The sequence below is a fragment of the Tupaia chinensis genome, unplaced genomic scaffold (genome assembly GCF_000334495.1).
Source record: "Tupaia chinensis unplaced genomic scaffold, TupChi_1.0 Scaffold000539_1, whole genome shotgun sequence".
Taxonomy (NCBI): Eukaryota; Metazoa; Chordata; class Mammalia; order Scandentia; family Tupaiidae; genus Tupaia; species Tupaia belangeri.
This window is the reverse complement of record NW_006160052.1, coordinates 5,668,978-5,681,862: the sequence shown is the minus strand read 5'-3', so window position 1 is coordinate 5,681,862 and position 12,885 is coordinate 5,668,978. Positions and strand designations below refer to the sequence as shown.

Below are 12,885 nucleotides of genomic sequence, written 5' to 3'. Positions count from 1 at the left end.
GGGGGAGAGCCAGCCGATCCGTTATGGCTAACCATGCAGTTTGAGTCTCAGCTCCGGTGGCTTGAGAAACACAAAGGGTGCTTGTGTGTACATGCCCCAAATCCCAAAAGGCAAGAGAAATGGAGAAAGGTTGGAGGCAAGAGTTCTCCATGGCAGGTGCTTTCTCACTCTCCCTCTCTCTCTTTCTCTGGTAAGAGCACACACTCTGGCAAAATTAGGAAAAAATAAATAAACACTCCCCAAGGTAGAAATAGTTGTCTCTGGAGAGTAAGAGCTAGCTCAGAGAGAGAAAAGTGAATTTTCATCATGACAATGTGTAACACTCAGGGGAGGCTGGTCTTTCTGAGGCGAGGAGGGCGGGGACCTTGCAGCCACAGCTTTCCCCAAGCGCAGTCCCTAGTGTGAGGCAGGGCTTCCTTACAGGGCTTCCCTAGCGCATCCCCTGGTGAGAGGCAGGGCCTCCCTAGCATGATCCCTGGTGAGAGGCAGGGCCTCCCTAGCATGTCCCCTGGTGAGAGGCAGGGCCTCCCTAGCGCGTCCCCTGGTGAGAGGCAGGGCCTCCCTAGCATGTCCCCTGGTGAGAGGCACGGCTTTCCCGACCCCATACCTTGGTTTCCTCAACGCTGCCACCCCAGTTTCCCCAGACAGCTGCAGGGGGTAGGTGTGAGGGGTTCCCAGTGAGGTACCACCTCCAGCCCCAGGGCAATGAGCTTTCCAGTCTTCTCTGGAGAATGGGGATGAGAACAGTGAAAAGGACACAGACTTTTGGGCTGTTTTCTAGTGACCTACGGTATGACGAGTCCCAGCGCCTATTACTACACCACGGTGATGTCTGAACTCTTCCTGCACACCCCGTCGGCCGCTGGAGTCTCCTTCCAGACCATCAGCAGCATGGCGGACTTCTGGGACGTGAGTATGAGATCGCCTCTGCCCTGCTCCCTCTCCTCGGTGGCCAGAGTTCAAGGTCAGATCATGGGTCAGAGCGTAAGCCCAGAGACCGGGGAGTTGGAACTGGGTTGAGTCAAGGGGTCAGGCTTTTATGGGTGAGGCTGGAGGTTAGGCAGAGGTAGGTGATGATCAGGGAATGCTGATCAGGGAATCAAAGCAGAGCTAAACTCACACTGGGAGTCAGAGGTAAGGCTGAACTTCAAAATATCTTTTAAATAAAGACTGAGGCCATGTCAGGTCAGGACCCAGTCATGGTTCGTGGGTCATCTGAGGACGCCAACAAAAGCAGACTGGAGACAAGCTGGGGGTCAGGGAGTGAGGGCAAAGGTTCCTCTAAGGGTCGGGGGTCAATACGAAGCTGGGTCAGGTCCAACCCAGCTGGTGGTCCAGTTTGCCCAGGGCCCGCTCCTGGATGGTTTGTACTGGACCACATGGTACAACAACCAGAGCCTGGGCCACGGCTCCCACTCCTTCATCTACTACGAGAACCTGCTGCTGGGGGCCCCGCGGCTGCGGCAGCTGAGGGTGCGCAATGACTCCTGCGTGGTGCACGAGGACTTCCGCGAGGACATTTTGAGCTGCTATGATGTCTACTGAAGAGCGGCTCCCCTTTGGGCCCCTCAACGGCACAGCGTGAGTGAGCCAGCCCCACTCCCGATGTCCTAGAGCTTGCCCCTCTGAGCCTGGCATCATCCCAAGGCATAGAAGCACTTCCGCCAGGGTTTGCAGAGATCTGGGGAGACTTGGGGGAGGGAGCCCGAGTCCCAGCTGTGATTGTTCAGAGACCTCGGTCTCTGTCACTCAGGAGCAGAGGAGGCATGTCAGCAGACAGAGCCACCGCTTCTACACATGGCCTTGTTTGCACACACGGTCACAGCCACTTCCACTCTGCAGGGAGTCCTTCCGGAGGAAGCACGCTTTCTTGTCTAGAAGTCCCTCGGGGGTATGAAAAATGGGAGAGGTTGACACTGTCACACAAATCACAGTTGGAAAGTCTGGTCCTTGGGCGGTTCGCATCCCGGACCCGGTGGCTTAAGACTCACGCCGGGCGCATGTGCGTGGGTGCCCAAGATCCCGAGAGGAGAATAGAGGAGAAGGGATTGCGGCGTGGCCATCCCCCCTGGGGGGTGATTTCTCACTTTCTGTCTCTCTGTCTCTTTCTGTCTGTCTGGCGAGCGCACACGCCCTATAGCAAAAAACTTCTCAAAAAAAAAAAAAAAAGAAAGAAAGACAAAGAAAGTCTGGTCCTTGGGACTGAGGAGAGAGAGACAATGAGTTGAGGATGGATGAGGAATTAGGGAAGGGAAAAGGGTAGACAGGACAGCAAAGAAGGGGGAAGGAAGAGAGCCCGGGGTGGAAAGGCCAGGGGACAGGCCAGAGGGCCGCGGGATTAAGCAGGCAGGTGTATCTTTTCCGGATTGCACAGTGCAGGGTCTTCCCTCATGGCAACTGCTCAGGCAGGAGCCCAAAGTGGGCCTCAATTTTGTCTTCCAGGGCCTTGAATGACATAGTGAAAAAGTAGACGACTTAGGTCTGAGTTTCGGTTTTGTCACGACATAGCAGGATTACTTAGGAAATGTCTGAGTCTCAGTCACCTCTTCTGCAAAATGTGGGTAATTGCCCTTCCTTCTCAGTGGCTAGTATCAAACAAAACACTACCTGTGAACTCTCCATGTGCTCTAATACATAGCATCTGCATTTTACATGTGAACACATACAAGGTCTATTTCCTACATACTATGGGGTGTGAAACTGTAAAGCCCAGACAGCCACGAAGTGCTGCCATTGCCTCGGGAGTCGCGCTTCGGGGCTGGCTCAGCCCTCTCTCTGCTCAGATGGCTTTTTCTGTGGCAGGTGGACGTACCACTCGCAGGACGAGCTGGGAGGCTCCTCCCACTGGGGCAGGCTCACAAGCTACAGTGGAGGTGGCTACTACCTGGACCTGCCAGGATCCCGCCAGGCCAGTGCAGGGGAGGTGGTTACTCCCTGTCCCTGCCAGGATCCCGCCAGGCCAGTGCAGAGACACTCCGGGACCTTCGGGAGGGGCTGTGGCTGGACAGGGGCACTCGGGTGGTCTTCATTGACTTCTCGGTCTACAACGCCAACATCAATCTTTTCTGTGTTCTGAGGTAGGCGCTCTTGTTCTGCTGCGTCCCTCCCGCCATGCTTTCTGGCTCCTTTTTCCCGATTCTTCCCTAAACTTGCACCCTGGGGTGGAGGTGAGGAGGAACGTGGGTGGGAAGAATTATCCCAGCCCAGGCCGCAATCACATCTCCTCGCCTCCAGACTGGTGGTAGAGTTTCCGGCTACCGGAGGTGCCATCCCATCCTGGCAAATCCGCACGGTGAAGCTGATTCGCTACGTCAGCAACTGGGACTTCTTTATCGTGGGCTGCGAGGTCATCTTCTGCCTCTTCATCTTCTACTACGTGGTGGAGGAGATCCTAGAGCTGCACATCCACCGGCTCCGCTACCTCAGCAGCGTCTGGAACGTACTGGACCTGGTGGTCATCTTGGTGAGGGACAGACGGGGAGCAGGAGAGGGAGCCACTCTGATGACCTGAAGTCCTTCCCTTCAGGGAGAGAACTTCCCATCTCCTCCTTCTGACTTACGGTCAAATCGCTGTGGAGCAGCGCCCTAAACAAGAGGCTGATGTCCTGGGCCCGCCCCTGGAATCCCTGTCTCCTACATCTGTGCTTCCCACCTGGGCCTTGCCCTTTTCTCTCTGCACTTGGTACTCTGTGCTCGAGCTGATGGCCTTTATGGCCTGCCGCCTTGAAACGCCTGCCTTTTCTATTCAAATATTCTGCCTTTCATCTTTATTTCCTATTAATAGAACACGTCCATTTCCTCACCTAGGCTTAGAAGGGGTGGAGGTGGGGAAAGAACGGATCTTGGCTCGAGTTCCCTATGGCCCTTTATAGTCTGTCTACACTGGCCCCTAACCTCTTGGGCTTTCGCATGGTGAAGACGACGACTAATGATCCTATCCAGTTCCACTGGAACCTGGGCTGGGAAGGGTGCTTTTCCCCACTTGTCTTATCTACCCAGCTCTCCCTGGGGCCTCAACTTTGAGCTTCCCTTGAGAACCCCTTGACTTCTCTGTTGCCCCATGACCCTTGTGTGACAGCTGTCTATCATGGCCGTGGGATTCCACGTATTCCGAACCCTCGAGGTGAATCGGCTAATGGGGGAGCTCCTGCAGCAGCCAAACACCTACGCCGACTTCGAGTTCCTCGCCTTCTGGCAGACACAGTACAACAACATGAATGCTGTCAACCTCTTCTTTGCCTGGATCAAGGTACCTGGGGGTTCCCCACCCCCAGTGCTGCCCCAGGGCTCTCCTCCTCCTCTCCCCAGTACCTGGCTCATTTTCCTTCTCTGGTTTGGCAATTCCCCATGGCTTCCACAGACCCCCGCAGTAGATTTTTCAATGCCTTTCTCTTTTCCGCCTTTGCCGCTCGGTTCAACACGGCCCCTTCAGATATTCAAGTACATAAGCTTCAACAAAACCATGACGCAACTGTCCTCCACGCTGGCCCGCTGTGCCAAGGACATCCTGGGCTTCGCTGTCATGTTCTTCATCGTTTTCTTCGCCTACGCCCAACTCGGCTACCTGCTTTTTGGGACCCAAGTGGAAAATTTTAGCACTTTCGTCAAGTGCATGTGTGTGTCCTGACCCCTCCACTCCTCCCTGGCCCCTCATCCCCTAGCCGTGGGGGGGTGTGTCCTCGGGGAAGGTGGGTAGGTGTGTGCATCTGTGTGTGTGTCTGGAAGCCCTGGTGTGTGCGCTCAGGTAATCGATGCACCTGCTGTCTCTAGAAGATTGGGTTCGAGTGGAGTGAGGGGTCCTATCTATAGTTAGGAAGGTGGCATGGGGCGTGGACTGGGGCACCTGCTGACTCTAGAAGATTGGGTTCGAGGGAACCAGCAGTTAGCGTAATGGCTATGTGGCTGGACTCCCACGTAGTCGACCGCGGTTCGTGTCCCGGACCCGGTGGCTTAAAACTCACGCCGGGCGCGTGTGCGTGCGTGCCCAAGATCCCGAGAGGAGAATGGAGGAGAAGGGATTGCGGCGTGACCATCCCCCCTGGGGGGTGATTTCTCGCTTTCTGTCTCTATGTCTCTCTCTGTCTGTCTGGCGAGCGCACGCGCCCTACAGTGAAAATCTCTCCAAAAAAAAAAAAAAAAGATTGGGTTCGAGTGGAGTGAGGGGTCCTATCTATAGTTAGGAAGGTGGCATGGGGGGTGGACTGGGGAAGGGTTTGGTTAGGCTCTGGGCGAAGCCTAGATCTGGTCTTTCAGTTTTACTCAGTTCCGGATAATTCTTGGGGACTTTGACTACAACGCTATCGACAATGCCAACCGCATCCTGGGCCCTGTCTACTTTGTCACCTACGTCTTCTTTGTCTTCTTCGTGCTTTTGGTGAGGGTCCCTCTGAGGGATGGGTACATGGAGGCCCACCGGGGTAGAGTGTTGGCAACTGTTGTGTTCCTCATTCAGAATTATGATGGGCTTCTCAAATCCGGGGTGGAGGGTGAGGAGAGGATGACAGTCTCCTGAGAGTGGCAAAAGTGGTCAGATGGCATGGTCAAGCAGAGTGTAAGAGAACATGCAGATCCCCTCAGGAAAATCAAAGCTCCATTCCCAAAGGCTGGAACGGGAGGGAAAGGTGCCTCGTGAGGAGGGGCAGCTGCACCGGAAGCTTCTGTGCCTGTTCTCCAAGGCTCCCCGTCCTCCGGGGCGCTCAGCTCGTTTCAACTGTCACCACTTGGTAGTCCTCTCCCTGCCAACCATGGGAGACGGGAGTTAGATTTTTATTAACAAGGCTGGCAAGTTTCTTTACTGAGCCATGGGTGGGGTGCAGCAGGTCGGGGTAGAGGGCAAAGAGAGGAAGGGTGTGCTCTCCCCTTGAGAAGCTTCTGGCACCATTGATCGCCAGGTGCTTAGACGGAGGAGGTCTGTGGCATATGTCGGGGGCTCTTTGTGGTTGGAAAAGTCACTGCAACTGAGAGTGAGGGCATGAGGGTAACGAGGGAGCATGGCCGAGCCTGGGCAGAACTGTGCCGAAGGCTGGGCTCCGAGGTCCCCCCCAAGGTGGGGACTTGGTGGGCTGCAGAGCTGGGGGTGAGAGCATTGGAACACGTATGGGGACATTAGTGGGGTCAGTGGGCTCAATGCTTCCAGTGGATCTGGGGGTGAGCACCCAGGTCCTTGTTCTATCCTCCAGAACATGTTCCTGGCCATCATTAATGACACCTACTCGGAGGTCAAGGAGGAGCTGGCTGGACAGAAGGATGAGCTGCAGCTTTCTGACCTTCTGAGACAGGTGACTCCTTGGTTTCCCTGGGCCACAATGGCATTAGGCCCCAACCGAGGCTCTGACTGGTATGGTATCTGCGCCCTCCTGTGCCTTGGCCTTAGCCCTGGGAGCCTGGCCTCCTGCGAGTGGGAGTGGGTGCCAGAGACAAGGAGGAGGCTAAGGAACTGGTGTCAGCATCCTCTCCCTTTCAGGGCTACAACAAGACTCTACTAAGGCTGCGTTTGAGGAAGGAGCAGGTGTCGGACGTGCAGAAGGTCCTGCAGGGTGGAGAGCAGGAGGTCCAGTTTGAGGAGTTCACCAACACCTTGAGGCAGTGAGCAGAGATCCAACCTTCTTTAATATCGGTCTATACGTCCTGGGCCCGCCATTGTCCTTCTTCTCCCGAGAAGCCTTGGATCGTAGCCTGTGGGCCAATGACCAGGACTTGCAGGCTCTGACCTTCAGGTCTTCAGGTCTCTGATCCTGGCCCTCTGAATCGTGCCTTTGGTTTAAGGCCTTGTCTATAATACTCTGGCCCTTACTGAACAACTCTTAGGACTGATGTAATAATATGATTCCTTAGTCGCTGCATGCATCCTCACCCCCACAAAACTGTGATCTGTGCTCTACGCTCTCTTGTGGACCCTGGTCAACTTCTTCAGCCATTCTCTCTCTGCTTCCCAATCAAATAAACAAACAAACAAAACAAACAAACAAACAAACAAACACTGAACAAGCATGTTGGGAGCACTGGCTGCGGTGCCTGCGGGCACTCACAGGGAACATTGCTAAATGAGATGGCCTTTGTCCTTGAGGAGCTCACAGACATGTAAGCAAATACAGTGAATCACAGAGTCAGTTCGACAATAGAAATGACTAGAAGAGTGGGGGCATGGAGTAAAGTGAGTGAGCGATTGTCAAAGGGTGCATGTTTTCACCAAAGAGAGACAAACGGGGGGAAGCACCCCACAGTGGGGCATGGTCACACTGTAGTCCCTTCTCCATGTCTCCACCCTGTTGGGATTTTGGGCACAGGCACACACGCCTGTGATTTTTTTCCCAAGCCCCTGGGGATGGGATTTGAGTTACGTTCAGACATGTGGGATCCCTTACCACTAAGCCACAGGGCGGGCCCTCGATTCTATCTTTGAGCTTAGGGATGGCTTCCTGGAAGAGGTGATGGTTGAATAGATAAACAGCTCTATTCTCCAAGTGGACAAGCAGAGAAAGTCATTCCAAGAAGAGATGAAAGCATACACACAGGCATAGGGGTCTGAACCCAAGCAACATCCACAGAAATAAGTCGCCAAGTGCTGTTAAGGTACCAAATAAAGGCCATTATAGAATGAAATGCAGCCAGGGCAATGGGCAAGGGCCCATTTGGGAGAGGCCTTGTACACTAGCATTCTAGCCAAAGAATGGGGTTCCCAGGAGGAAGTGTATGCAGAGAAGGGGTATATAGGTCTGTGTTTTACAAAGGTTAATTACTCTCGCCGTATTAGGGAGGACAGATTTCAGAAGTAGGGACTGAAGAGGAAGCTAGTGAGTTATTCTGAGGCAAAGAGATCTTGTAATAATTGCCGTGAGGGGGCAGCGGCAAGTGGCCTGGTGGTTGGGGCACTAGATTCCCACGTGGCTGACCACAGTTCGAGCGCTCGACCTAGTGGCTTGCTTTCACACTTCCCTGTCTTTCTCTCTCTGATAAAATCAAAAAATAATAATAATAGATAAAATAAGTAAACGATTCTTTAAGAAAAAATAGTAATTGCCACAGGGGATAAGGAGGTCCTGAACCAGTCAGCAGCAGCAGCAGAAAGAATCAATTTCTTGCAGGTAAAACTGCTAGACTTTGGAGAGCCTGGTTTTCCCGTGTAGTGCCCTCTTTCTCAGAAAGCAAGGCTCAGAGAGCAAGACTCTTGCCGGAAGAATGGAGGCAGCACACTGCAGCAGGCTGAAGTCATGTATCCCCCTGTTCTCCGCAGGCTGGGGCATGCAGAGCATGAGATCTCTGCCTTCGCCAGGTTTGACCGGGATGGGAATCACATTTTGGATGAGAAGGAGCAGGAACAAATGCGACGAGACCTGGAAGAGGAGAGGGTGAGCCTGGCTGGTTGGCAGAAAAGAAGTATAAGGGGGCCTGCAGGTGGTGTGGTGGTTAAGGCGCTAGACACTCCCACATGACTGACTATGGTTCGAGTCCCAGACCTGGTGGCTTTGCTTTCTCACTTTTCCTCTGTGTGTGTGTGTGTGTGTGTGTGTGTGTCTAGTCACATTAAAATAAAGGAATGAATAAATAAAATTAAATAAGCAATTCTTTAAAAAAAGAAAGAAAACCTCTGTAAGGAAATTGCTTTTGTTCTTCTTTCTCCCAGCCCACCTAGAACACAAACCCAAAAAGAATATCCTCCCAAAAAAGGGCAGGAAAGAATTCTAGAATAGTGGCTCTTGAGCCAGCCATGGTACGGTGTTTAAGGCAGTTGGATCCCACTAACCAAATACATGGTTCAAGTCCCAGACCCATTGGCTTGAAAAACACAGGGCATGTGTTCATGTGCATGCCCAAAATCCCTAAAGGAGAGAAAAATGCAGAAGGGACTGTGGAGTGACCATGCCCCATGGCAGGGGGTTGCTTTCTCACTTTCTCTGTCTCTCTCTAGCAAGTGTATGTGCCCTCTAGAAAAATGAAAATAATAATTTTTAAAAAGTGTGTTTCTCAAACTTACATATTAGAAGGCCCTTTAAAATCTCTCAGGTCACAGGGATCAGCAGGTGGTGTAATAGTTACATCACTGGACTCCCATGTAGTTGACTGCGGTTTGAGTCCCGGACCTGGTGACTTAAAACCCAGGCCAGATGCATGTGCATGCATGCCCAAACTCCTGAGAGGAGAATGGAGAAGGGACTGTGGTATGGCCATCCCTCCTGGGGGGTCATTTCTCACTTTCTGTCTGTCTGTCTGTCTCTGTCTCTTGGTGAGCACATACACCCTATAGCAAGAATCTCTCTCTTAAAAAAAAATCCTCAGGCCACACACTCTAGACCAATTAAATAGAAATCTCTGTGGAGCCCAGAACTGAGTGCTGTTTTAAACATCCCTGGTGATTCCAAATCACAACTAAGGCTGAGAACCATTGCTCTAACTCAGCCTTAGGGGAAAAGACCAATTGCCCCCCAATCCCTAAAGGTTCCCTCTGAGGACTTACCTTCTCCTTGGGACTTTTCTTTCTTTCCTTCTCTTCTTTTCTTTTTCTTTCTTTCTTTTTTTTTTTTTTTTAATAAATTTTTGCCTTAGAGTGCATGCACTCACCAGAGAGAGACAGAGACAGTGAAAGGGAAAGCAAAAAATCACCCCCCAGGGGAGATGGCCACGCTACAATCCCTTCTGCTCCATTCTGCATGTATGTGTAGGTGCCCAGCGTGAATTTTAAGCCACTGGAACCGGTCCTTGAACCTTGGCTGGCCGTGTGGGGATCCTGCAGTGTAACCATTTTGCCATCTGCTGGCCCCTCTCCTTGAGATTTTCAAACTCTGATCCCATTGTCCTTACCACGCCTGTTTCATCGCTACTCGGTGTAGACCAGAAAGTCAAGAGCAGAGTGACAGCAACCCAGAGAGAAAGTGCGAGAAAGCCGGTGCTGTCTTTCCTTTCCCAAACTGAGGGGCCTCGAGCGACCTCGGTAGTCAAGGCTTCAGGGAGCTCTGCTTTTGTTTCCTGGGGAGGTGACTCCCTCTCCAGAGGCTGGTCCAGCACCACCACCTGATCCTATTGTCTCCACTTTGGTAAGGAAGGGAAATCCCAAGAACTGGAAACCATGGCTTGGCCTGGAGAGCCCAGTATAGCAGGTGAGGGAACAGGAGCTGAGGGCTTCCCAGAGTCATCTTCTCTCCTCTAAACTCTGCTTCCTCATCAGGTGGCTCTCAACGCTGAGATTGAGAACCTGGGCCGGTCCATTGTGAGTAGCTCACCAGGAGAGTCGGACCCAGAGGCTGCCAGTGCTGGTGGCTGGGTCTCAGGAAAAGAATTCTATAGGTGTGTGCTCCCGGGGGCCCAGGGCTGGCTAGGTAATATCCTGTCTTCAGCTTCTTTCCAGTTTCCCAACTCCCTGTCCTTGCCCAAGAGCCTCTGCTCCCCTTTAACTCTCCCTGTGAGGCGGGGCCTTTACCTCCATTTTTTCCCTTTTGACACACACCGTTCTGCTACCCTGCCCCTGCAGACTCCCAGCCTCCAACACGTATTTCTGCCCTCATGGTCTCTCAATCCTGCACAGGCTCACCAGGAGAGTTCTGCAGCTGGAGACCGTCCTGGAAGGAGTCCTGTCCCAGGTTGACACTGTGGGCGCAAAGTTGAAGATCCTGGAGAGGAAGGGGTGGCTGGCTTCCTCTCCGGGTGTGGTAAGTGGCCCTCCACCTGGGTCCTCTGAACACCCCACAACTGGACTCCACCATCTTTAGCACTCAGTTGATGGGGGAAGAACATTGTGAAAGATTCGTCTCCAGGTTCCTGAGGAAACGGGTTCACAGTGGTCAGTGTCCCAGTGGAGGTGGGGACAGGGAAGCAAGGCCTGAAGGTGGTTGCACTGGTCTAAGAGCTGTCTTGGCCTCTAGGAGACAGACTGTTCTTGTCATTCCGGCTGCTAAAACACACTCGCACAGACTGGGTGGCTTATACACAATACAAACTGATTTCTCACAGGTTAGGCCATTCGGAGGTCTAAGATCAAGGGGCCAAGGGACCAGCAGTTAGCATAATGGCTATGTCGCTGGACTCCCATGTAGTCGACTGCGGCTCTCAGATAACTATAGCAAGTTAAAAATAATAATAAATAAAAATTTAAAATTCTTTAAGAAATTAGTTTATAGAGACCAGCAAATGGTGTAGCAGTTATGTCCCTGGACTCCCACATGGCTGACTGTAGTTGGAGCCCCGGACCTGCTGCCTTGAAACTCAAACTGGGCGTGTATTACTTATGATCCCAGGAAGAGAATGGATTGTGGCATGGTCATCCCTCCAAGGGGGTGATTTCTCACTGTATTTCCACCCCCAACCTCCACACATGCTCTAACACACAAAAAAAACCTAAAAAAAAAAAAAAAAAGATCAAGGGGCCAACAGATTCTGTAACTGGTAAGCGCCCACTTCCTCGGTCATAGACTTCCGACTGCGTTCTAAGTGGAAGGGGCAGGGAAACTCTTTTATAAGGATGCTAATCTCATTTGCGTGGCTCCATCCTTATGACCAAATCACCTACCAAAGGTGCCTCCTAATACCCTCGCACCGTGGGGTAGCATTTCCAACACAGGCATCTGGGGAGGGATGCAAATAGCATCTGTGAGAGCCGTCTGCGTTCTCTGGAATCGGATCCAGAGAAAAAGAGAGTGGGACACAAACCCCTCCTTCAAGTCATCTGTCCCTTTCCTTCCAACAGGAGGAAGAAGCGGTCTGGAAACACCTGCAGCCAGTCCCAGCTGTGACTCCAGCTCCGTGGGGAGTCAGGGTTGGGCAGGAGAGCAGAGGAGGAGCCCTGATGCACCACACAGTAGGCTCCTCTCTCCCTGCCCCCCGGGAGGCCACCTCTCCACACACCCTCCACTTCTAGGGTGGCAGGTCCATCACGGCTGCTGCCGAGTCGCCCCGGTGTCCGGTCTTGTGCCACAATGTTTCTGCATGTAGCTGGGCATCTTGCGTAGACTTGTCACTTGGGTTTCTGTGTGTAGCCACATAGTTCTTTGAAAATGCATTTCCCACTGGACTTCTTACTCCCTGTGCCCTGAACTCTGCTGTGTGAAAATAAAAGAACTGCCAGTAACAAACAGGATAAAGGAAGGGAGGGTAATGGCTCTCCCTAAGCACAGGGATAGCCATGGTTTGTGATAAAGGTAGAAGCCAAGCGCCTATGTCGTTCTAGGTGTATTTCTGCTTGCCCAGCAATCTTATTCTTCATGCCCAGTAAGCACCCATGGGGGTCCTGTCTTCCCCCTGTACGTTTGCCTATTGAAAGGGGTAAGCCTCCAAGAGGGGCTTCAGTGAGCTCTAACATTGCAGAGGAGTTAGTTCAACTAGATAAACGCTCTTCTGGAGGAAACTGCCTCCTGGAATTCCACTGAACACTTGAGCTGAGGGGATGTAAACTAGGAAGCAAAAAAGGAGCCTGAAGAGAACGGGGCAAGGAAAGGACCTCAGGATTCAGAGATCTTTGGGTAATATTTGGCAGGCTCTGATTCTGTTCTTCCATAGGACAACGTGGGTTTCCTTGGCAACTACCAATAAAACTCCTTAGGAAAACCAGGACTTTGCAGTTGATTCTGGGATTGTAGAGGGAAGAGGGGCTAGAACTGTGGGCCATCCCAGTGCCCCAGCCAGGGCGGGTTCACACTCTCTGGGAGGTGCAGAGTTCAGCTGTGACAATGTGAAGGAGCTGGGTTATCCCAGGAGTCCTGAAATAACGTCAGGCTCAGAGGAATGGTTTCAAATGGCGCACAGGATCACTGCACCATCAGGAAGAGAGGGGATTTAGGGAGACCCACTGAGGGCGGACAGAAGTTAAGAGGGCTGGGTATGTTCAGTTCGAGTGTGTGTCCTGGGTGTGCTGGGGCTGTGTACGGAGGGTGTGTGTGTATGTGGTCCACAGGCAAG

The 12,885-nt window shown here is 52.5% G+C and overlaps 1 protein-coding gene across 1 annotated transcript in view; it reads left to right on the top strand.

Moving 5' to 3' along the window:
• PKD2L1 (polycystin 2 like 1, transient receptor potential cation channel) overlaps positions 1-12,752 on the top strand; it is an 88,158-nt gene extending 75,406 nt beyond the window's left edge. The window contains 14 exon segments of the mRNA XM_006157380.1: positions 1,339-1,541; positions 1,543-1,581; positions 2,803-2,908; positions 2,959-3,077; positions 3,235-3,463; positions 4,079-4,249; positions 4,433-4,614; positions 5,254-5,374; positions 6,180-6,278; positions 6,464-6,585; positions 8,234-8,348; positions 10,163-10,281; positions 10,520-10,643; positions 11,678-12,752. Coding sequence (XP_006157442.1) covers positions 1,339-1,541; positions 1,543-1,581; positions 2,803-2,908; positions 2,959-3,077; positions 3,235-3,463; positions 4,079-4,249; positions 4,433-4,614; positions 5,254-5,374; positions 6,180-6,278; positions 6,464-6,585; positions 8,234-8,348; positions 10,163-10,281; positions 10,520-10,643; positions 11,678-11,848 — 1,920 coding nt within the window. The 3' untranslated portion in view covers positions 11,849-12,752.
• The last annotated feature ends 133 nt before the right edge of the window (positions 12,753-12,885 follow it).